General features: G+C 48.2%; 1 protein-coding gene across 15 annotated transcripts; it reads right to left on the reverse strand.

Moving 5' to 3' along the window:
• Window positions 1–243: 243 nt before the first annotated feature.
• Window positions 244–22973, reverse strand: TFAP2A (transcription factor AP-2 alpha). Of its 15 annotated transcripts, none has more exons than XM_045841747.1 (9): window positions 22921–22973; window positions 13667–13720; window positions 13286–13523; window positions 10191–10242; window positions 7978–8209; window positions 5937–6055; window positions 3870–4011; window positions 1647–1931; window positions 244–1546 (listed from the first exon to the last, which is right to left on the reverse strand). In XM_045841747.1, exons 1-9 carry the CDS (start codon window positions 22956–22958, stop codon window positions 1540–1542), a joined length of 1167 nt encoding a protein of 388 aa, XP_045697703.1. In that variant the 5' UTR covers window positions 22959–22973; the 3' UTR covers window positions 244–1539. The 15 variants fall into 15 exon arrangements, with proteins under 15 accessions (XP_045697703.1, XP_045697701.1, XP_045697693.1 ...); XM_045841745.1 differs by lacking the exon at window positions 22921–22973 and adding an exon at window positions 18299–18445 and having other exon boundaries at window positions 13203–13523; XM_045841737.1 differs by lacking the exon at window positions 22921–22973 and adding an exon at window positions 15953–16287 and having other exon boundaries at window positions 13203–13523.
• Window positions 22974–24381: the final 1408 nt, after the last annotated feature.

Below are 24381 nucleotides of genomic sequence, written 5' to 3' on the forward strand. Positions count from 1 at the left end.
ATTGTGTCATTTGTCTGAATACAGACTCAGTGGAATATCTAAATGATACCCTGCTCTGAACTCCAAGTTGAAAGTAAGTTTTTATTATACTTGAGGGAAACAATGGGTTCAGCTGCTTATTGCAAGGAGCAATTGCCAAGGGAGAGTTAAACTCAATTACTGTAACCATACTGAATAAAAAATACTGCCAAGAACAAAAATACGCCTGGGTAAAGACAGCCACTGAATAAAAAAAAATCGACATAAAGCGTATCAAATATTTATTTATCTGGGCAACAAAGGACTATGATACATTGACAGGCATGGAAACTACTGCCAGCACAACTCAATACAATACAACCAGGACTGCTTCCAAAATGGCCAGTGAAAATACAGAATACCAGGTGGTCCCAAATGTTTGAAGTTCTTTGAACAAAAAGAGAGGAAAAATCCCTAACCCTTGGTTTAAAGACAATACTCATTTATTGCTCAAATGATGCTTTTAAGGGAGGAGAGTGGAATAAAATTAACTTCTTCCCCCTCCTCACAATACATTAAAGGGTTATGAAACCACTCAAGTTTAAAAATCTTTCCAGGGTCGAATATCAAATTTTCTTTCAGTTCAATGAGAAGCTAAATGTAATTCTAATTGTATATAAAATTTTACTGTTTTTTTTATTTGTTTAGCTGTTTCATTGTCATCTTTAACATGCTAAATTCATGAATCCCAGAGGAAAAAAAGAATCCCCCAAACCTTGAATTTCTAAATAAGTACCATGAATCACATGAAGAACTAATGGGGAAGATTCAAAACCCACTAAACAAGAGGTAAACAAGATCACCAGATAAATTAAAAAAAAAAAAGGCTTAAAACAGATGCACCATATTTACACTTCCCATTAAATTACACATAAATAAATATATACATAGACATGAACACTGATTCCCTTATATAACTGAATCGTGTTGCCAGAGAAAGTTCAAGTTGGTTGCTTTACCTTAAAGAGGAAAAACTTCTACAACTGAGACATGACATGGAACTTCGTATTTGTGTTCAAGTTTATTCACAATACTGATAAAAATGTCATTATCCTTTTGCCTTTTTTAAGTATGGCTACAATCTGAACTGAAGTATGTAAGGGAAGGTGGTGATCCAGTCCCATGAAGCTCATATAATTTTTTTTTAATTTTACTTTCTTTTTTTAGAAAAAAGTTTTAATTTTTTTGTTGCTGTTGTTGATTTGTGGGGTTTTTTTTAAATTTTTTAAAAAAGTTCACAAATCCAGACAGAACTTTTCTTTGCTGGCTTCATAGCCAGTCTGTTCTGTTCTCGTAGGCTCCACAGGAGGGCAAAGGAGTTGGTTCTGATGGGGGAAGTTGAGGCAGGGGCCTGAGTCAGCAGGAGCTGCCCCACTGACAGTGGAGAGCCATCCCCAGACTCCCAGACTGGAGGACTGGAGGACTGAAGGCGGCGGCGGCAGCGGTGGCGGCGGCGGCAGCAGCAGCAGCAGCAGCAGCAGCAGCAGCAGCAGCAGTAGGGGGTTGCTGATCCTGGAGCTGTCACCTGCTGGTGGTGGTTGGTGGGGGAAGACTGAGTGGGTGAGCTCTTGGGGAAGGAAGGGGGCTGGTGAGGCAAGGAAGGGGGCAGAGCAGGAGGAGAGCCTCACTTTCTGTGTTTCTCCTCTTTGTCACTGCTTTTGGCGCTGTTGTCCGTGTGGCTGTTGGGGTTGTTGCTGAGGTACATTTTGTCCATGGCCTTGAGGGCCTCGGTGAGATAGTTCTGCAGGGCCGTGACTGCTGCGCACACAGCTGGGCTGCCGAAGCCGTGGGAGATGAGGTTGAAGTGGGTCAAGCAGCTCTGGATGCCAGGCTCCAGGATGGGATTGGGCCGGGAGTTCCCCAGGGGAGATCGGTCCTGAGCCAGCAGGTCAGTGAACTCTTTGCATATCTGTCTGCAGCACAAGTGAAGCAGAGAGAAAGAGGGAGACATGAGACTCTCCTGCGGCAGCACCACAAGCAGCAAAGAGAACCTTTCTCCCTGCAGTTACTTCCTCTGGGATTCAGCAGACACTGACCTGATCCACCTGAGGGTCCAGCCCCAGAGACAGCCTTGCAGTGGACACATGCTGGAAAATCCAGCAGTGTCAACTAAAACACCTCTCCTTCCCTGGTATTTCCACCAATTGCTGTTTCTCTCCCCCTCTCCTCCACTCAGCTACACCAAACTTCTAACCCACTCCTCTATCGGCTCACACCACACATCACAGACACCAGAAAACATTTCACACATGAGAAGAGCAACAAAGGAGAGTAAGAGGGACAAAAAGTCAAACACAAGCCCCTTTTCTTTTCTTTTAAGATTTTTTATTTATTCATTTTTAGAGAGGGAAGAGAGGGAGAAAGAGAGAGAGAGAGAGAGAGAGAGAAACATCAATGTGCGGTTGCTGGGGGGTCATGGCCTGCAACCCAGGCATGTACCCTGACTGGGATCGAACCTGCGACACTTTTGGTTCGCAGCCCACGCTCAATCCACTGAACTACACCAGCCAGGGCACAAGCCCCTTTTCGATAGCCAACAGCAAGCAGCCAGAAGCTGTCCAGCCCTTCTTCTCTGATCTTCCAGAGAGAGCTCAGCAGCAGTCTGTGGGATGAAGTTTCTACTCACTCACCTTCAAGTCAGTTGCATGTGAACAGAAAAGCAAAACTTTTATTGGGATTATATTGCATTTTTTTAAAAAAGGCATGAAAAACCTGTTACTTGGGCATAATTTAGAATGGTTTTGGGAAAAAGACCTATCAATTTCCCATTCCACATCTTATCCTACTACACATCAAAATGAAGTCCTACTACACATCAAAATGAAATAACGTAAAACTCTTTGGGGGAAATTGTGAGTATGGGTGTGCTTGAGTATGGGGGGGAGAGAGAGTTGAAATACAGTCAGATGAGGTCTGCACACTGGGAGCTCTGCCTCTGAATCTGGGAAATAAGGACTAGCTGGGGCCTTGAGGATGGGGGTGGTGAGAAGGGAGAATGGGGAACACTGACAGACTACCTTCCCAAAAGTCGGCCAGTGTCCCCAGGCAAGAAACTGTCTTGCCTGAGGCCTCAGCCTCGGCCCTTTGGTTCCATGCCCTCCTGTGACATCAACTTTGATAATTAAGGGCTTCCAAACAAGCCTTTTAATTTCCAGAAAACATACCAGTACAGTCATTTTCTTTTCACAAACCACCTGGAGACTATTCAGCCCAGGCACCCATGGGAATATAACTTGGGGCTATTTTGAAACCTACTTGACATCTCACCTGTGGGCTGAAACTCATGGGGAATGTGTGTGTCTATATGTTTGTGTGTGGCATTTTCCAGGAAGGAGGAGAAAGGAAGGCAGGAAGTAGGATAAGGAGATTAGAGTTGAAACTAGGACAGTTTCTGGCTTGCATATTTTGTAGGCCACTACTTAATCCTCGCACTGGGAGAACATTGATAGAAGACAAAAACTGACCTAGCAAGACAAAAACTGATCAAGGCAAGCCTGCTACCCCTTTAAGGACTTGATTCTGGTGTTTCTAAAACAAAACAGTCACAAATCCACACTCAGCTTCTATCAAACCCATACTATCCTGTACCCCTCCCCCCACACATTTATTATTACTATTTTTGAATGAGAAGGTGAAGCAGGAGAGAGGAAAAAGATGGAAATACATGAGCAATCCTACTTGTAACTCCCCTTTAAAATAGATTATGGTTTATCAGATTGTGCTGCAATTTTAATATTTACAACAAACTGATTAACACAAAAGGAAAAGAAAAGTGAGAGCAAAAAAACATTTTTGATTTTTGTTTTTCTTCACAATGAGACAGAGACACCCTGAAGAGGTAAACGCCTTACTTTGTAGCCAGAAGCATGTTTTTTCTTGTCACTTGCTCATTGGGATCGGAATGTTGTCGGTTGAGAAATTCAGCTACTGCTTTGGCAGGAAATTCGGTTTCACACACGTACCCAAAGTCCCTGGCTAGATGGACGGCTTCTCCTGGCAAGAGGTGAGAGGAGAGAGGCGAGTGCAAGAGAATGTAGAGTTGAGATCAAAACTTCCTCCCAACTCCCTTATTTTCTTAAACCAGATGTTGAAAGAAACACAAAAATATTTGTTTTCTCATTTCAGGCATTTTATTTCCATCTCTGTAGGATCTGGTGGATGTAGTTATCAGAAAAAATGGCTACTTATCTTAGAAGGCTGAGATAATTTGGAAATGTAAACCCCATCCACTGTCCTCCAGTCTCATCCCCCACCCTGGTAACATTTTCCCAACTTCTCTTTTTAGAGTATTTCTTGTATTCCAACCTCATACCTATCAACACATTTATAAACGGTATTCATAATTACTCCTTGAGCTTCTCTGCAAGGTAACAACTTAGGGTTTACATTTTAACTTGATCGCATATAATTATCTGTTCATCCAAACCGATTAACCAAGAGGATTTGAGGGTCACTCCACTGAGTCTGTCTGTGTTGTTGATTTTCAAATCTTTGGTTTTAATTTCCTGAACCAGTTGGTTTTTACTGCAGGGCTTCCTGCCATTAGCTCCAGCTCCGGAAGAACGCATGCGCCAATTAGAGCATCAAAGCCCTCTCCGCAGAGCTTGTTTCCATAAAATGGAGCGGATCACAAACAATAACAGTTCTCCAGAAACTGCTTCCTTGCTACAGGACTCAACCCCCAAACCCATACACACTCTCACACTACACCTGAAGCCACTACTACCATTTTCTTTGGGTATAGTTATTTTGGAGTATGGATAGAGGGTTCTCTATGTACTGGTATTACTTTTAGTAAATATAATGCTACTGTAGATAGTTTCTGGCGCTGAACAGTTGCTTATTATTTAACAGTTATGTTATTGTCATCCTTGACACCACTAACAAATGGTTCATAGGATTCCTCCTAAAATTTATGGTTTAAAACATTTTTAGTTATTTACAAAGCCAAAAGTTGAATTTAACTGTATTTTATCTCCTCAAATACAAAATTTAAATAAGATAAAATACCTTCTTTAAATATGAATGGCAGTTTTGAAATCTGCCTGATAATCAACATGCCTTTTTCCTATAGCCATAAGGCATTTCCAAGAGAACACAGAGGGAGATGCAAGAGAGCTATACATTTACTTAAACACATTCAAACTTAAGCCAATTTTGTATCAGAAAAACTTAAAAGACATCTAGAGGAAGCAGGAATGTGAGAAGATTCTGGTGACAGTTCATCTAGAGCAGGGAGTGAGGACAGGGTCTACTTTTGTTCCGAGGGGTTTGGAAGCAGGTATGGCATGTGTGTTGTGTGTGTGTGCATGCATATGTGTGTTTAAAACTATCAGGAGAAACTTTTTGCAATGCTTATATTTCTCTTTTCTTTTCCCATCCAAACAATTCAGGGTCTAAAATCACTCACTTTTCTTCCCCTCCAGTAAAGAAGCACAATTAAAGGACAGATACAGAAGCATATGTTTGGAAAACAAAAACTCAAAGGGCGTATAACCCTGAGCTTTCAGGATGGTCTTAAATCAGGATGCAGGTCAAAGATTCCCAAATTAATTCAGGAAGTAATGGTCACGCATTTCTCAAATGCAGATGTCAGAATACCTTAAGTGATTTACCGCTGAGCTCTATAAAGGAGACAGGAACTTGGAGAATATGCAGTTCTTAAATTTTCACATTGTTTAGGTCAGAACTAGGCTGGGGAGGAATAATTTTGTGGCAGAGGGGAAGAGAAAAGGAGGATAGGAATAAATGCAAGTATTTTTTTGACATGCAAGAATTCCACTCACTTCCTGCTTTATTCTCTGGAAAAAATGAAACTGCCCAATTGACACAAAGTACAGCCAAACATCTGGTCACTAAGTATTAATCCATTTTCCCAGAAGAAAATTCCCTTCTTGTGAGCAAGTAGACTCGCTTACCCTCCACTAGTGATGTGAGCAGGGTGACATTGGCAGCTTTACGTCTCCCTGCTGGCAGATTTAATCCTATTTTGTCCAGTTTTTCTCTTAAAGATCTTCCTCCATTTTTAGACTTCGCCCTGTTTCACAAATATAGGCGAGAAAGGGATTTAGAAAACATTGGGTTGTTCTGTATCACATTACAATAATTTTGACAAGTTCCTAAAATGTGCTTTTAAAAATTAGGAATCATAGCCCAGAGACATTCAAGGGAGGGAAACCTAGGAAGGATTGGGACAGAAAGATCATAGGAGATAAATGCTTATTAAACTGTAAAGCACCCCTGTAGTTCAGTTATTATTGCAACTACTGTGGCAGGATGGAAGGTTTTGACTCCCAACTCTCTGAAGAACCACAAACAAAAACAGCTCTCACCTCTGGGGTTTGAGGTATTATTTAGTTCAATTGATTACTGTATCATTTTCCCTGTTGTTACACTCACATAAATCCCAATGGGGTCTTTAAACTGTCTTTGTAAGATCTGCTGTTAGGTTGTTCAGAGTAACCAAAGTTATCATCACTCTCACGTTTCTTGCTCTGGCTTAAGCCCCAGTGGGGAATTCATTTCACCAACTGTTTACATGCCATGTCATCAGCCTAACTGGAAATGTCAAAAGCTGATAACAGCCTTTAAAAATTTCACTGATTTCAGAGACAATGGAGGCAGTTCTAAATAGATGTCTAAATAGATTCCCATAATCAGAAAGTGGTTAAGATAAATTGTTTAAATAAAACAGCAAATTAATTAATTTCAGATTTTATTCCCTACTCAAGTGCTCTTTAATTGTGCGGATTAGATTATACTCCCCTAGGTAAACAGTCTCCAATATTGGGGATGGGGGAAGGGGAAGAAAGGCAGAGGGCGGATTCAAATCTGTGACAGTGAAAGATTACAAAAGGACAGCAAAGAGACTGTGAAGGAAGAAGAAAAGATTAAAACAGCTGATGTTAAAACCTTCCAAAAAATGTTTTTATGGGCTTCGTATGTGATATACCCATTACAGCAGAACTAAAAGTCTCATAGTATAGGTAAATAAGTAAATATCAAAAAGATCAAGTTTTGGCCTACTTTCTTAATTTTCTTTTAAGGGAAGAAAGAAAATATTATCTGGGAAAGTTCAACACAAGACCCACCACTCAAAACACTGACTGGAACCCTGGAAAAAAGAAGCCCACAGGAAGGAAAAACCTACCCTGAGGGAAGATGCCTCACCTCGCAGACCCTTATAAAATCTTATCTACGAAATGAATCATTCTGACCTCCTGGAGGTGAATGAGAATCCCTTGCCGCCTACGAAACACGCTTTCGTCGGCAGACTATGCGAAGTACACTTAAACGTGCCTTGCTAGTCTGGCACATCGGGAAGGCCTAACATCACAACCACTTAGTGAGTGCCTTGGGCAAGGGGAGTCACCGCCTGGCCGAGGCAACCACCAGCGGGCGTGGCGTGCAGACAACCACGAGCGGGCGTGGCGTGCAGACTCGAGAAAAACCCACTGTGTTCTATTTAAAACCCTATTCAAGAAACCACGGGTTACCGTCGGAGATCCTACAGGGAGGTAAGGAAAAGTGAAGAGCCCGACAGGAAGTTTTCCAGCGCCTGCAAGGTGTGCGCAAGGAGGTAAAAGGCAGCTGCACGGCGCCCCGCTGCTGCAGCTGCGGGGACTGGGAGCAAGGCGACACTCGCTGCGCGTGCGCGTGCGCGCAGGGCTGGGAGGGCGGGGCCGGATGGTTCTGGGAGCGCGCTGCCGCTATCTACCCGAGCGCGCGCCAGAACCCTCCCTCCTCCGCGCGCGGGAAGCCGGCGAAGCGCGCAGGCGCGCGCCGCCTCGCCCCACCTCCAGCTCCCAGCCATCCAGTTCCACGCCCTGCCCCCCGCCCCTTTCTTTTCCCGCGAAAGGAGGGCCGTGGCGCGAAGCTCGCGTGCGTCGCTGCTCCGGCGCAGGCGCAGTGTTTCCCCCAGCCGCGGGGCGGGGAGGGTAGGGCCGCGCAGGGCCTCACCTTCGCAGCACTCCGCCCAGCAGCGAAGCGTTGAGACACTCGGGCGGTGAGAGGCGCCGCTGTACTTCCGCCACCGTGACCTTGTACTTCGAGGTGGAGCTGAGGAGCGAGAGGCGACCCGGAACTGAACAGAAGACTTCGTTGGGGTTCACGACGCCACCGAAGAGGTTGTCCTTATTAATGGGTATGGCGGAGACAGCGTTGCTGTTGGACTTGGACAGGGACACGGGGCCTGCGGAGACAGACCGGGAGGCCTTGTGTGGGCGTCGAGGATCCCTCCCAAGTCCTGCTGGACACGACTCTTCCCTGGCCAGGGCAGGCGCCCAGGCTTGCGCTGCAACCCCCACTTTTGCATCCCTAAAAATTCCATGGCTCTCTCCCCGTTTCCTACCCTATTCCGTCCTGGGGATCAAGACTGCTCCTCGGCGCGCCTCACCCCTCGGGCAGGAGTTGTTGTGCCCACCCAGCCCCATCAGCCAGACCTGTGTTTCTGCCTGGATCCTTTCCTTTTAGCCTCAAGGGTGCTGTCGAGAGATGGTGGTGAAATTGTGACCCTCTGAACTCTCAGCATCCGAGCAGAGTGGGCCCCAGATAAGATGCCTGAGCACGGGTTTAGGATGCTTGGTTACAAACCAAGATCAAGCTATGTCTACTTTGGAGTTTTGTGGAGTGAGGGGTTTAATGGGAAGAAATTGCTTTATACACCTATAATTAAAATCAGCCCAGATTTAGATGGCAAGTCAGCCTGTAAATGAGCATTTTCAGTCAAAGCATCAACTGAGAAGTGGTGAATTCTGTTGTCACACAGCACACATGCCCCCTCCTTTTGACAAATAGGCCCTTTTCCATGTTTAGTTTTGAGAAAGACTCGAATTTTGGAGAACCATTCCAAGCTGCGTCTTGTCCTGGGAGAAAGAAGGGTAAACAGGCCTATCATAGACTACTAGTAATATGTCTTTTTGTTGAGCAAATAGTTAATAATCAGCTTAAGCATCTTCATTGGGAAGGGGGGAGGATACATTAGTAGTCAGAGAAAATTCAAGTCCAGCAGAAAGTGTACTAATGTTACATTTCTCAACACCAGTATAATTCGGATGCATTCACAGCCATTTCAGTACAGTATGTATTTGTGTTTTTAATTCCACGTTGAGACATATATTAAGCATGCATTCGTATCATCATACTCCTCCATCTTTAATGGGGATATTCTAGATGTATGGGAAGGTGGGGGCTCTAGGTTTTGGATAGATCACTTGTGACATTAATAGCTCTGGGGAGGCTAATAGAGACAATAGGAGTTAAACGAACTCTTGAGAGATTACTAATAAAAGAGCCAATTATCATGTCGACTTGGAAAGAGCATCTCTTAAGATTTATCCCTTGCACATCTAATTTGATGTGACAAAGACTTCACAGATGTAAAAATGAAACTTTAAACTAACTAACAATATACTGATTGGGGTTAGAAATGAGAACAGTTTTATATAGCATCATCCTCTGGTGGTGCCTAGAGTCCTGAAATGTAACATTGCCATTATAACAACAAAAAAGCTTCTGGGAATATTGTTTAATCCAGTAAACTTTATTTCTACTCACTAAACACAAGTTACAAATCCATTAACATCACTGGACACTTTAAACAACTTTTGCTATGAACAATTAAGCTAACATTCCTGGCATCTTTAAGATGTTAATTTTAACCAAAAGCCAAGATTTTGTTAACCTAATTCACAAACTTTAAAAACCCTTAAAGAACTAATGAGAAATTAAAATGAAAAACCTCGATGGTTTTTTCCCCTCTGCTAAGGAGTGCTACATCTTTTTATCATCTGCCCTTATATTAATATTAACTTATTTGCACTCGTTTAGCATGTTGCACTTCTTCACACTCTTGGCCACTCACACAATGGATTAACTACACTATGAAAACCATTTCACAATTGAAATGCCACTTCCAAATCAGTTCAACTATTTACACGTGTGCATTTGTCACAATCGCATTAAATTAAATGGTCAAATCATGAATCAGAACAAAGTTAGCCTGTTGCCATTGCTAACCTACTGAAAGCCAATCATTTAGGTATCGCTATTGTATGCCTATGTATTTGCTAATTCTGAGCCTTTAGGAAAACGTATTTGAAAAAATACAGTTCTGCAAGTTCTTTTAAAGAGCCTGTACAGACATGCTTGGAATGCAAAAGGAAATGGCTTACCTTTCTTAATTACAGTTTGATCTGGGATGTTAATACCCGGGTCTTCTACATGCTGGAACAAAAGGATACACATGGATGTAAGTGTATAATCAAAACAAAAGGAAATGAATATTCCCTGCAAGATGGGGGGAGGGGAAGGAGTAAAATAGAAATTCCCCCCTTATAGTGACATTTATATATAAACAACTCATCTTGGCTTATTGGAATTTGGGGCTTTGCAACTCAAGAGGTTTCACTGCACACCCAAGGCCAACTTCTCCTCCCGCAGCAAATAATTCACATTTGAAAGAGGTGGGGGTGGGCGATAAAACTTTCTTTGGAAATTAAAATCAAGTTTTGGAATACCTAATCCTTTTCATAATTAGTTCGACCTTTTAAAATGCACCTAGCATTACTTTGGTGCCTCAGCAGCTTCGGACTTTTAGTGATTCCAAAGCTTAGGCAGCAAAAGCCAGAAAAACAATAGAAATGACAGAGATGGGAGTAACAGGGAAGTGTTGGATATGATTTAGGTAGTGTGATAAACAGCAAAGGCATACACACACCTTACGGAAAAATGAACATAATTTGTTTTTAAAAATGAAGGGCTACTGCCTAACTTGGCTATCAGGAATATGAATGATAAAAAACAACAACCTTTGAGGTTGTTTTCCTGTCATCCAGCAGATTTGTTGGGGTGGGGTTTTTTTTTTCTTTTTTCTTTTTGCAGACGGATGGGTTTATGTGTCACAGTCAAAACGTGATTAGAAAGTAAAATGAAATCATGTTTTTTCTAATGCAGAAACTGACAGGCAATATAATGTCTGGCTGTGTTTACAAATTAGCACCAGGGCTGCTGAGATAGAAGATTTCGCAATCGTTACCAAACACAGGCATTACCATTTAAAAAACTATTACTTCCTTCTCTAGTCTTTGTCCAACAATAATACTGATTCAAACATTTTCCATTCTGTCTTGGATTTATGCTCCTGTTAATTGTGCCTGATCGCAATGATTCCGGGTGGATGGTACTAAGTTGCTTTATTACAGGTTTTATTATACTCAATGCTCTCATTTGTAACTTGCCTAAAGTGCTTCTGGATTTAAGTATAATTAAATTGAGAAATGTTCAGAAATGAGTACTGCTGCAGTTCTTGTGTTTTAACTATATGGGGAAATATGATCCCTTTATGCATGCACCCTAAACTCATAAAGTAAATGTAGTGTGGCATAATACTTTTATTTGTGTTATTTCTAGACCTTGTCCATACAGGAAAAACTGTTAAGTTTAAAACCCCACTGAGATATTAATGATTAAATAATTTTCACCATCAATTTGATTTTCTTAAATATTAAGCAATCATTATTAAAGGTTAACTGTTGCAGCAATGGGAAAATTGAAAACAACCCTTTTCCTGACCCAAATTCCTTTGAAAGAATTTTTCTTTAAGCTGGGGGAGGGGAGGGAGAGCAGCAATTGGGTTTCCTTGTTTTTATTTAATCTTTTGGTTAATTTCTTCCACTGACCAATTTCACTGCAAAGAGTAACTATACAGGTGTTAAGAATTCACACCAGCCACTTTGGAATTTTTGCAAAGTAGAGCAGTTCTAATTCACAGTAATCCTAAAAGCTTGCAACATTATCTTGCAATTCAAATATTTCCAAAGACCAGGCTAGGAAAAGGATTTGGAGAATCTTTGGGAAGAACTAAAATGATCACAGCTTCTAGGTTTGTTTTTTAATTGCTCTTTCCCCAACTATTGCTGTTCTTATTTTCCTTCCCAAGAAATGTACTGTTTAGTATCAAGTTTCTAAAAACATGCTCGAACACACACACACACACACACACACCCACACACACTGCTTACTAAACCCCACATTGAGTTAAGTTCCTACTTTCCTGCTTTCCATGCGAGGCTGCTAAACATAACCAACAAATTTCGGTGATTAACTGTGCTAAATAAGAGATGTAATAAATTTTCTATTCTCCTATGTGACTTAAATAAAGTTTTAAATTCACCAAGCAAGCAGGTAAGTTCATCTGACCATTTTCTTTGCAATCTAATGCAGTAATCATTAAACTGTCAACGGACATATTGCTGCAATATTTGATGCAGTAATTCGAAATAGCATTTTAGCAAAAATCACATCCAGATACATTTCCTCTCCAAAGAAAAGCAGCATTAACAGAGCTTTTACAGCTTTAATAAAATTATTGGCTTATTCTAATTCCATTTCAGGAAGGTTGTGAGGAAACCATAAATATGCAGAATTGAAGCAGAGATGGAGGTTTAAAATTAATTTCAGAAAGTATTTTCAAATTATCAATACCTGCTTTACATTGTAATAGTAAATGTGCTAATACCATGCTTATTAAGAGACCATTTTATGCCACATTTATTGATAACTGAATTCAAACTTAAGTAATTATTGCCCAATAGTCTCAAAATATTTAATGTAATATGGGGTGTAGCAGGTTCTTTCTTATAGGCGTTGGGAACCTAGCTAATGATTTATGAGGTCAGCACTTAGCACCCCTAGGAAGAGAAGAAGGCTGCATTTTAATGTCCCTCTGCTCAGATTTGCTATTTATTCTTTAATCAGAGTAGGGGATACACATAACTAAATCTGGTAAAAATATTTTTTTTAGTATGACGTTTACACTTTATTTTAAATTGCCAGGGCATTTAATAAGCTCTTTCGGTTCAATTTAACATCTTTTTCCGGACAGGGAGAAATCCCCATGCCAGACTCAGCGATGGAATTAGATCCTCTCCCAATCGAAACAGTTTACAGTCTTGGAGAGGGGAAGATATTGTGACATTGTCTGATTTATTTGAGTTGGTGGAAATGGTAATGCGGGCATTGTTTGAAGGAGTTCCAGGAACCATTGTTCCTGGGACAGAACTCTCAACTTCTTTCTAAATTTGTTTAATTCGGTTCTCTATGTGGATCCCTAAAGCGCCCGCCTCCCCCCACCCCCCATGAAATTTTGAAAAAAGTAAACAGCGTTGAGGAAAACCCGGGCCCACCGGCTGTGTGTCCCCGGCATCTTCTCTGGGAGTGGGTGAGTAGGCGCTGCACTGCCTCTCGCACCGTCCGCGCGGCCTCTTACCGGGACGTCCTCGATGGCGTGAGGTAAGGAGTGGATCGGGAGGTCTCCGATTCCCGAGCCAAGCCCGTGCGGGCCGTGCAGGAGGTCCTCGTGCCGTCGGTAGTCCCTGCGAGGATCCAGGCCCGGCAGCTGGTGGGGCAGCCCCCGGTGCGTGTGCAGGAGCCCTGACTCCTGGCTCTGCCTCTGGCCGGGCCAGCCCGGGTGCTGCGGCTGCGGCTGGGCGTGCAGGGGGTTCAGGCTGTAGGGGTCGTTGACGTGGGAGTAAGGATCTTGCGACTGGGGGTAGATAGGCTGATAGGGCGGGGGGAAGTAGGGGGGCTGGAAGTCGGCATTGGGGGTATGGGACAGCGGCGGGGCGCTGGTGTAGGGAGATTGACCTACAGTGCCCAGCTGGGGCAACCGTGCCGTCCCGTTGCTGGTGCCGTCGTGACGGTCCTAGAAAAGAGCAGAAGGAAGAGCAAAACGAACAAGAAATCAGGCGGCGAGTTACAGCTGTCCACACGAAACCCACTCCGCCAGGCTGCGTGGGAAACCGCCCCTTCCCATCGGCAGGCCTCAGAAAGAAATGAGCTCCAAGTTGTTTGTTTCGGAAAATACTCCAGAAGTGAACCGGGCCCTTCCCAAATCGCAGGGAATTAGTGTGCAAATACGGGAGCATAAGGGATTCTCCTTAGCGGGTTCTTTCAAAAGCGGTGGTGATGGGGTAGGGGTGGGGGCCATGTAGAAAAGGACCTCCCAGAATAGAGCCCGTTAAGCTGCGGTGTGAAATCTCCCTTAAGCAAAATTAAAATTCCTACTAAATATTAAACAGTAGAAGCGGCGTTTTCTTTTCTCCCGGATTTGAACCTGCCTTACACTGCGTTATTGTTTACTTGGTTCCATTTATTTGGAGGGGAAAATCATACACGTTCAAAGATTACTGGCATTTCGTAACTATTAAATAGAAATATTTCACAGAACTATAACGAAAGCACAGGTTTAAATTGCCAGCTTAAAGAAGGTTTTAACTGCAGCGGGGGTGGGGGGCGGTCTGTATTTTCTGCTTCCTCAGTTAGAAGCCCTTTTCTCCACAGGGTCGATTTATGACATGGATGTGGAGAAGGGGACGTAAAGGCTTAAAATATAAATATTCCGCCCGTCTTTTTGGGTTTAAAAGAGAGAGGGGCACCCCGGGGCGGAGACCCCCGCCCCTTTCACCCCATCCCCAAAGGGCAAAAGAAATGCCAGACTTTCTGTTCCTCTATTGAAATTCGCTTGCTGGACAAGCTAACAGAGTTGATTCCAGGGAATTCGAACCTTCGGAGGTTCGGCCCGTCCTCGGGGGTAGGAGGGCACATTGGGCTGCATTTTTTTCAGCAAACGTATATAGCATCAAATGTTGAAGCACATCTCGGGAACAAGTGAAGACTCAAGGAAATAAGGATAAACGTGGCGAGAAACACGCCTTGGGAAGTAGCGGCGAGGGAGATCTGCGAGCTGGGAGATGTCCAGCAGGGACGAAGGCATTTGAGAATGGAAAAGTGGGAAGAGAGAAATGCAAATAGGGGTGCCCCGATGGAAATCTGGGCGTGAAACCCGAGGTTTCTCAGAACAGAATTCCTAAGGAAACAGGAATGGGGGTGGGGATGGGACTCACCATAGCTGAAAAACTGTGAACTAACATCTGCGAAGAGTCTGGGGTAACGAGTCAGGGTGGAAAAAAAAAAAAAAAAAAGCAAGCCCGGAGAGACCGGCTGCCCCGCCGCCCGAGTACGCCCCACACAAAAGGCGCGGGGAGCCCCGAGCCACCCTGGACTCCAGTCACCGCGCCGACGCTCCCCCGAGCGCTGTAGCCCCGCTCTGGTCCATCCGAACTTGAACCACCCGATTCGAGCGGCGCCTTCAGCTGGTCGAACCCACGGTCTCTATCCTGCCGTAATCGGTTTTGATTCAAAGTTCCTTAGAAAATGAAAAGCCCCCAAAAAGAAAAAGTGTGTGTGTCTGTGTGTGCGCGCGCGCTTGTGTTCCTTAATCCGTGTCTCCCCTCTTTTCTTAGCGGCGGCTTCGCTTGAGCTTCTAATAACCGCGCTGGGCAGCGTTCCTGGAGCCTCCTAATAGCAGATATTCATGACTATTAATATTACACGAATACTTAATAAGGGAAGAATGCCTGGAAATCGAGCGTGAAGCGGAGAGGCAACTCGCGCTGGAGCCGGCTCTCAATGCAGTCCATTGACGGGAGCCTCAGTGTAGCAAATCGGAGGTGGGGAGCGGGAGCGCCAGAGACAAAAAGCGGGCGAGAGAGGGAGCGGGCGAGCGCGCGGGGGGCCGCAGCGCAGCGTCTGGCGAATCACAGGGAAGGGCCAACATTTTAAAAGGTTGCAGGGCATGCAAAAGTGAAAGAGAAAGAGAGAGAGGGAGACAGAGGGAGCGAGTGCAGAGAGGGAGAATGTGTCTGCGTGCGTGTGTGAGAAAGAAAGTGTGGGCAAAGGAGAGGAGCCTGGAGTGGGAAGAGAGGAGGGAGGAAAAGGAGGGAGAGCCCAAGAAGAGGGAGGGAGGGAGGAGGGGAGGGAGGAGGGGGAGCCGGAGGGGGCTGGGTCCGAGAGCGTGGAGGGGGAGGCCGCGCGGGAGGGGGAAGGGGGAAAGGTAGCGAGTGAGGACAATCGGACCTAAAAGGCTGGGGCAGACCTCGGGATACCGTGGGGGCCGCGAGCCACCGGCTGCAGCTACCGGGGACCGCGTCCGGGCGTTCATCCGGCTCTCAGCACCGGAGGTGCTTCCCTGCCCTCTCCGAACACGAGCTCCTCCGTTTCGCAGCCGGGCCTGGGACTCGGGATTCGGCTGCCCGCTGCCTCGCTGCTCCTCCATCCTGCGGGGCCCCACCCGGGACCGGCCCACGTCTCGGCCGCAGCGCTACCTTCCCTTGGACACCCGGGGCTGTGCGTTCGGCCGCAGCTGCTGCCCCACCCTCGGCTCTCCAAGGCTGGGGCTCGGGGAGGGGAGCCGGGACGCGGCCCCGGGCGCGCAGAGACGCGAGGCGGCCCAGCCCGGGCGCCGCTGGCACCGACTCCGGGCTCAAACCCGTCCGACTGGCTGGGCCACTCCCGCCCACGCCCCCCCCTCCCCCGCCCCGGTTGACAAGGCTCGTTCTTTCCCAGCTCCGAAAGGCTGCTGCCGCTGCCAGTCTGCCCGCCGGGTTGTCAGAACAAGCGGCACCTCGCCTCCTGCGTGTCCCTGCAGAGCCCCGACATAATGAGACTGCACGAAGCCGGCTCGGAAACCCGAAATCCCTGCTCCGGCGCTCGCCCACCCCAGTCAAAGTTGTTGAAACAACCTTCACTTTATTTATTTTCTTCCCGGTCTTGTTTCTCATATTCTCTCTCCTCTCTCTCTCTCTCTCTCTCCCTCCCCCCCCGGCGTCATTCATACACACATTCACTCGCACCCTTATAGGGTCCCTCTCTGGGGGTGCAAGTTCACTGCCTCCCACCTACGTCCGGTAGTCTCCTAGCGCTGCGCGGAACTTGGGACTCCGCTGGCAGGGAGCTCAGTGTCCGCAGCTGGGTTTGTGCCCCCGCCAAAGTGAATGCCGGAGCCTTGGGCTTTCACCCTACAAGACGTAGGGGCTGAGTTTCACCCCAACTAGCTCGCAAAAGACACCCCGGTCCCGAAAACAAAGCAGCTAGTCTGACGTGGGGTGTCTGCGCTCCGCACCGCACACGACGTGAACCCTCAGAGAAATGAGGGTCCCCGTGGGATGTCACCCCGCGCCTTGTAGGGGTAGGGAGAGCGAAAAGAGAGGGCCCGGGAAGGAGAAAGATTTAAAATAATCTAGAGATAGTAGGGGAAAGGGGTACGGGTCCCCCTCATAAATCCACGTTCCGATTTCAAGTGAAGACAAGACTTCTGCCGCTGTGCCCTCACAGACCTCCACGCCTGACATTCCCAGCTCCAAAAGCCAAAAAGAAAAAAGAAAAATGGCAAAAGCCGGACTGCCACCTATTTATTTAGGTAATCTCTGGCAGTGGCCCCCTCCCCCTTCCGTGACTCATCGACTCATTTCTGCTGTAGTTGTAAGGGCGGTAGGAGCAGCGGCAGGCAGGCCGGGTCTCAGCGCCTCCAGCGGGCGAACCGGTGGTGCTGGGGCTTCTCCGGCTGCCGCAAGAACCCGAGCTCCCGGGACCCTGGGTTTTTTAATGGGCTCCAGCGCGACGCGCTCTATCGGCTCCGCTAGCTCCCCGCACCGCAGGTCGAGTGCAGCCCCACTAGGATTCCCACGGTCACGCAGTTGAGTGTTGGGCGGCTGCAGGGGCAGATGAGTGGGGAGCCCGGAGCCAGCACGATCCGCGCCGCGCAGTCCCCCATACCCACCTCAAGGACGCGCTAGCCAAGTAGTTCAGAGAGACTGAAGCTGTTTAGAACTTCATGAATAACAGAGTGTACCTGGAGCGGGCCCCGCAGCAGCCTGCGAGATGAGTGCGCACAAACTGAGCTCGCTAAAAGAGAGACGCAACCCAGCTTAGAGGGTAGTATAATGGGGCCCCTTTTCCAAATAGAAATGATCCATTTTTGAGAGGTTGAGGGAGGAATAAATAAAGGAACATTTAAGGATCCTTGTGGAAGTTAAAGAAGGAAAAGGGGTTTTTCTCTGTCCTTTCTCTTCCTGGTGAATTTGTCCCCCAGAATCTCGCTGGAGAGACACGCGGAGTGTACAGGCGCGTGCCTAGTTGCCAGCAATTGCTTCAAAAACCCATGCTCGTATCTTGTGTCTACTGTTAGGCACAGACAATATTGGTCAGAAAAAGTGGGAAAGTGGGACACAAGCTTCGAAGGGGGGAAATGAAAAGGGGAGCGTCCACATCCTCCCTCTCCAACTCTCCCCTGCGTTCTTCGGGCGAATCGGAGAGTCGGGCGCTGCGCGGGGGAAAGTTTGTCCCACCGGCATTTCTCAGCTGGCTGCCAGAAGAGGAGGTGCAGGAGGGTAGAGCTCGGAGCCTGAGGCCGCAAGAATAACTGAGCCAGCGCCGCGCTTACCTCGCAGTCCTCGTACTTGATATTATCCGTCAGTTTCCAAAGCATTTTCATGGATCGGCGTGAACGGATTTGCCCCCTCTCTGCCTCGGCACCCAAGTGCAGCTACTCTCTGGGTAAGCGAAAAGTGCCGGCTGCGACGGAGATCAGAGGAGGAGGAGGGAGAGGAGGGGGAGGGAGAGGAGGAGGAGGAGGAGGGCAGAAAGGAGGAGGAGGAGGGTGAGGAGGAGGAGGCGAGAAGGGAAAGAGCTCCCGTGTGCGCTCGGAGATCTCCCTCTAATGGTAGAAACTTTTCCCTTTTCCAGCTCTTTACCAACAGTCTAATCGCCTCATTAGCATATCAACAATAGTCCAATTGCTCGCCAGCACCACGTTCTGCAGTCGGCCGCTCCGACCTAGGTATAAAGGCCTCTCGCAGCCGCGAACTTGCTCCTAGAGCTCAGGACTGCCTGCGAGCCAGTGGTCTCCCTTGAGCCCCACCACACGCGCTCCTCCCGCCTCCTCCCACCCCCCGCATTCCTCCCCACTGCTCTTCCTCTTCGTCCCGTCCTGGAAGGAGGTGTCAGGCGCTCAGGCCCGTAAGGCGCAGAAACTGAGAGCCCGCGCCCTAGGCCAAGCCCTCAGCACCTTTCCCCATCCCTGCTGCCCAAACCCGCGCTGTCCTTTCGGGCCCCGTCCAATTTTATTAGAAATTAGTATCCCTTTCGCAATTAAATATAACCACCAAACCAAGACTGGCGAAGTCACTCCAGGATTTTTGCCCAACAAGAGATCGCCTCCACTCTGGGCAGCCACCACCTCAGGCCTCAGAGCTTTGGGAGTTTTATTGGCTTTGCTCTTTACCCCCAGGTTGGAGATTTTGCTAAACGGTCCCAGTCGCTCGGCTGGGGGTTGCGATCCTTTAATTGCTGCGTGTAAAATAAAAATTGTACCCTGAAGAGGTTGCTTGACAGCTCGAGGAGTTAAATGATTTTCCTCTCGTTTGTATGAAGCTAGAGTCGAGTGATAACTCAACGTGGCGTTTGGGATAAGGGTTTCCTAGGTGCGATGTGGACAAGGATATAGAACGCCTATAGCGACTCCATAGTCACTTCTGGAGTTGAGCCGAAATACTGACATGTGTGCACCCTATCATGCATGCATCAAAATAAATCGCTGGGAACCAACTCTCCACTGTGCTAATCTGCTCCAGTTTTCCCAAGATCCCCCTTTTTAATTAAAGTAGGGAGAGTTCCTTCCTGATTTGGTGATGTTACTAACGCGGGCGCACTCCTTTCCTAGTGCCTGGCTGACGAGGAGCCCAGGGACAGGGCAGCTCTCTCCTCCTGCACGTTTGCCAGTATAACATCTCCCACTCCCACAGGGGCCTGCTTGCTTTATATTTCTTCTTCTGTTTTAGCAAAAGTTTTAAGGAAGAAAGAGAAAACAAAGATGTGATATTCGAAATACAGAGTAGTTAATTTCTCTGGCTGAGCTTCCACACTTGTCCTCCACGAAAAAAGTTTCTTTCTCCCATTTGAATACAAAAAACTGCCCAACAACAGTAGGTCGTGCCTCACAGTGCTCTACTAAAGACTTCTGATTCCCTCTGGGCCTGTTTCTTGAAAATCTCCAAGCCCTCCAGATTTCCATAGTGTCCTTGAAGTGGGGCACAGGTTGTTGAAAATCGGATTGCTCCCTAACAGGTGGAAAGAAGGCAAGAGGAGAGAGGACTTCTCCCCGCGAGCATGTGGTAGGGCAATTCTGTCTGCAGAGGACCGCAGCAAATTTCCCTAGCCAGGCAGAGTAGGCCAAGAGGCCCCACAAAAACTTAGAAAAAAGACTAGAGTTAGAAGGAGGATTTAGATCCGGAGGACTCCACTCCCCCACCACACACACACACACACACACACACACACACACACACACACACACACACACACACACACACACACTCTGGGCGCTCCTCTTCACTCCCTCCCCCCGCCCCCCCGGAAAACTCCTGGGGTCTTCTGGCTGATCACTGCTCCAGGCTCCGCGCGGCACTCCACCCAGGTAATGGGTCACCTCTAGTGCTAGCACTACGCACTCTGTGGGCTGCCCGGGAGCCTACCGCCCAGACCAGCTGCTTGAAGTAAGGAGATGGGCCGCTGGGAAGACTGACACCCTTCCGGAGGCAGCCGCAGACGCAGAGCGTGATCAATAGGCCAAACCCCAGGCCTGGGAGCATGAATTTTCTACCCTCAAATGTCGCCACAGCGTGCTTAAGGGAACTGAGTTTCGCTTTCCTTCTTTCAGTTTGCGGGCTGGGGTAGGCATTGGCTCTTCATCTTCTCCACTCCCCCTTCCCCTTGCTGCCCCGCACCCCACACATCCCCAGCTCCAGCTCCACACCCGCCAAGGCTGCTAAACTGTTGTTGTATTCCTGCCGTGGGCGCCTTTGAGGTGCAGATTGGGGCCTACGGACTCTGCGCTGCCGCCGGTGTTTTGGACACTGAAAAAACGCCCAGGCAAGCACCCGGGTCGACCCTGGAGCCAACCTAGCCGCGGTAGTGTGAGCGTCATTACCACGACAAGTCACTCGATTGCATGTCAATGCCTGGGCCTCGCCAAAACCCCAGGACAGCAGCGCCAAGCCTGCGGTTAGGGGCGGAAGGGGGTCCAGGCCCAATTTGGGGGTGTGGAGAGGTCGTTGGGGTAAGAACAAGTATCTCTGTGAAGACAGAGATACCCAGAGAAACAAAGAGGCAGTGAGAGGCCAGAAAGACTTTGTTTTCTCCGGTTGTAACCACACAGTAGGACCCGGGAGCCAGTCAAGCCAACCCCAGAGCATCCCATCCCTCCTGTCTCCAAATCCTCAGCGTCCTATTTGAGATCCAAGATTTCCACCACTTTGCCAAATCGTGAGCCCGCAGGAGCCAGGCCCAGGGTTAACTCCTTTCCCCTTTCCGTCTGTAACCTCACTGCTTCAGAACCGTAGTTGGGCTCACTGGAGGCCCAGCCTGACATCCCAGCACCTTCTTACCACCGAGGAATTCTGCAACAAAGGTCTTTCGCTCCAGGAGGAGGCAGAAAAACCTCTGTCCAATCTTCACCCTCCAAGGAAGAGAAGGAAGAAAGGCTCTAATGCCCACCAGAGCAAGGGAAAGAAAGGTGTGCATTCCCAGGATTTGTATATGGTGTCAGGTTTGCACCCCTAAACCACAAAGTTAATGTAACTTTGGGGATGAAATTTTATTCAGTGAGATTTACTGGGAGGGGGGAAGGGGTGGTATAAAAGAACTCACGTTGATTTTAAAAATATAACTGCAAGGAAAGAAATGGATAGCGCAAGATGACTTCCTTTCCCCAACTCCAGGGAATGTAGTGAAGACAGAACTTCTCTGAACTTTACTTTTGATAGCTCAAATATGGAAAAAGTGAAAGAACTCGCCCTAGAAGGAGCAAGGCCTCCACTTTTCTTTGGGAAGATCAGGCGTTTGGTTCAAATAGCCCCGCAGACTTTTAGGTACGTGGAACCTCGCCCTAACCAAGCCTTGCTTTGCTGGGGCAGAAAAAAGGGCCCTGGGGTTCCCATTGTGAAATCGGCGACAGGAGAGAGGCTGCTACCCTCACCAATCTGGCCAGAGCCACCCAGGTTCCCATAGGGAAAACGTCTGTTAGAAGGGCAGCGCTGGACTAATGCTCCGGTTGTCGGGGTCGGGGTCCACGGCTGAGCGTGGGCAGAATCCGGAGCGTAGTTGGCCTTGCGGTGCCCGCGGCCTAGCAGGGCCAAGTTTGGCAGGCGTTGATTTCGGGAAATTTTAGACCTGCTGCTTCACCTCCCCCACCCCCCATCCAGTCAGCACTATCAATAGCCCAAGTGGCAAAAACTGGCTTCAAAAAAGCGGACTGAGAAGCTAAACTTTGCAAACTCAAGTGTTTCCCAAAAAGACCATGATTGCCGCGCGACCCTTCCATCTGAACTCCTTCCCATTCTCCACACCCCCTAGGTTCACCAAACTTGGAGACACAAAGAGAGACAGGTGCACCAGAACCCCACCTCACACGCAGCTCTAGGGTTTGGGGGAAGATCCAAGGCGTAGTCAGCAGGGAACTCTCCTGAAGGCGCACTGCAGCCCCCACCCTGCGCCCACCTCCTTCCTGAATTTGTCACCCACCCCTGTTTCTACTTGGGGTGGGGGTGGGAGACGGCTGTCTCGCAAACCATGAGTAACCCCCCGGGGCCACCTGTGGAGCGTGCGCCGGACTTTCCCCATTGCGCAGTCTTCGAGCAGCTCTTGTTGCCCCCAGCGCCCGGCCGCCACCCGCTCGCGTTTTTCCTGTTCTCTTTCCCTCCTGGGAACTCTCCTGGACGCCGCCAGGCGCGCCTCACCTACGACTCTTCAGCCTAGGGCCAAGGCTCTTCCTCTCCGCCTCCCTCCTCCGGCCCCCTCCCCCGTTCCACCCCCGCCCACCGCAGCCAAAGTGCTGACAAACCCCCGTACCTGCCAGTCCCCCATTTTGGCAAGTATGGACATCGCGGCTTCGCGCTCCTGGCGACGGGTCCCCGCCGGGCATGGGCTGTAGGGCTCCACTGGGCCCGCTCCCTGGAATCGCTTAGGCAAATCCTCCTTTTTTTTTTTACCTGCTCACCAACATCTCACCTGGTCATAAAGAGCTGGGTTGCTACCTGCCGACGCATGCGCGCTAGCCCAGGAATTCACTCTGCCAGCCCCAGTCGCTGCGCCTCCCGGAGCTGACCTGGGAAATGATGGATTTATAGCCGCGGCAATCTCGCCATCAGCTCCCGCTTTCCGCAACAGCCCCAGCTGCTTTCCTGGTCAGTCCCAGACCTAGGAACTGAGGCAGATTTCCTGCTGGGGTGTTCTTGGCGCCCTGCGAGTGTGAGAGGCTGTTTTCGCACTCAAGCAATGGGGGCGTCTACACTCTCCCCGCCCTCGAAACTTTGGATCTGGGTGAGTTTCCACCCCGAGATGGGATCGGCGGAAGTGTAGAGCCCGAAGATAGGGCCGGTCTGGATTGGTCCTGTGCACCTGGATGCTGTCCGGCCCTCCCCACCGGTCCGCACGAGGTTCAAGACAGTCTCGGGCCTCGCGGATCCGAGTCTGCAACCCCTAAGGCTGTTTCTGCGTCCGATCCCAGATCAAAGAGTTTTTGAGTAGGTGAAGAGGTTCACGATTCTCTTTCATTTCTGGCTTCTAAGTATAGTCTCCTCCCACCGCAGAGAGCCAAACACATGCACACACAAACTCACGAATTGCACACTCATACACGCATACTTCTATTTAAGGTCCACCCTCTCTTCCTATTTTCACAGTCTCCTGCCCCTCCTCCACTCCTCTATGGCTCCCCAGCTCCTTATCTTTTCCACTAAGAACATTTTAAAGGGAAAATGGGGGCGTCAGTGGTGCTGGGATGGGCAACTGAAGTTTGGGCTGGGGTTTGCTTTCCCATGACAGATAAAATCGCTCAAGTGATTTCACCGCTGCTTCTAATTAGAAGGGAGCTTTAAAAGAAGCCACAGGATTTTGGGCTCCCGGAGAGTTCACCTACCCAGCAGGAACCACACCTAGCTGGGAGGGAGAGGAGGGTGGGGAGCTTAGCTTCAGGCTGCGCCCTCGTCAGAACCGAGCCAGCTATATCCCAACTGCCGAGAAATCCGATTGTCCAGGGCTTGGGCCTGGGACACCTGGGACAGGCCCAGGCACAGTTACCCTCCCGGGCTGCCGTCGAGGGGGCTGAGAGATGAACAAAAAGAACTAGTTTGAATCGTCTTCTCTGGCACATCAGGTAAATGTGCGTAGAAAGTCAGCTGCGCAGTGAGAAGTGGAGATTTGTTCCCACTCCAGTACTTACCCCTTTAACCCTGAGTTTGATCCTTCATCACTGGTAGCCCACCCAGATGGCCTTGCTTCCTCCTGGCAGTTCCAGGGGTAGCATGATGGTGTCTGTCTGGGGAGTCACTGTGTCGTCTAGGCATTTTAATTGTCCCTGGGCTGAGGGACTTTCATGCAGGTGCCTATTCTGTTGTTGATTTGAAACTACCTTGGACTTACTTTAGAACTTTGCTCAATAAATTTGGCTTTTGTTTTGGGGGGCTCGCA

Source organism: Phyllostomus hastatus, unplaced genomic scaffold (genome assembly GCF_019186645.2).
Source record: "Phyllostomus hastatus isolate PE091 unplaced genomic scaffold, TTU_PhHast_1.1 phas_contig_37, whole genome shotgun sequence".
In the NCBI taxonomy this organism is placed as follows: domain Eukaryota; kingdom Metazoa; phylum Chordata; class Mammalia; order Chiroptera; family Phyllostomidae; genus Phyllostomus; species Phyllostomus hastatus.

What these genes read in the sequence shown, in the direction of transcription:
- TFAP2A (XM_045841732.1), bottom strand. Translation starts at nt 16,132, where the DNA reads ATGGAGGAGCAGCGAGGCAGCGGGCAGCCGAATCCCGAGTCCCAGGCC. An exon ending in GGTCTGCCCCAGCCTTTTAG is followed by an intron (nt 13,721 to 15,933) that starts GTCCGATTGTCC and finishes GCTCTTTTCTAG; the next exon opens with GACCGTCACGACGGCACCAG. An exon ending in CTGGGCGGAGTGCTGCGAAG is followed by an intron (nt 6,056 to 7,977) that starts GTGAGGCCCTGC and finishes TTTGTGAAACAG; the next exon opens with GGCGAAGTCTAAAAATGGAG.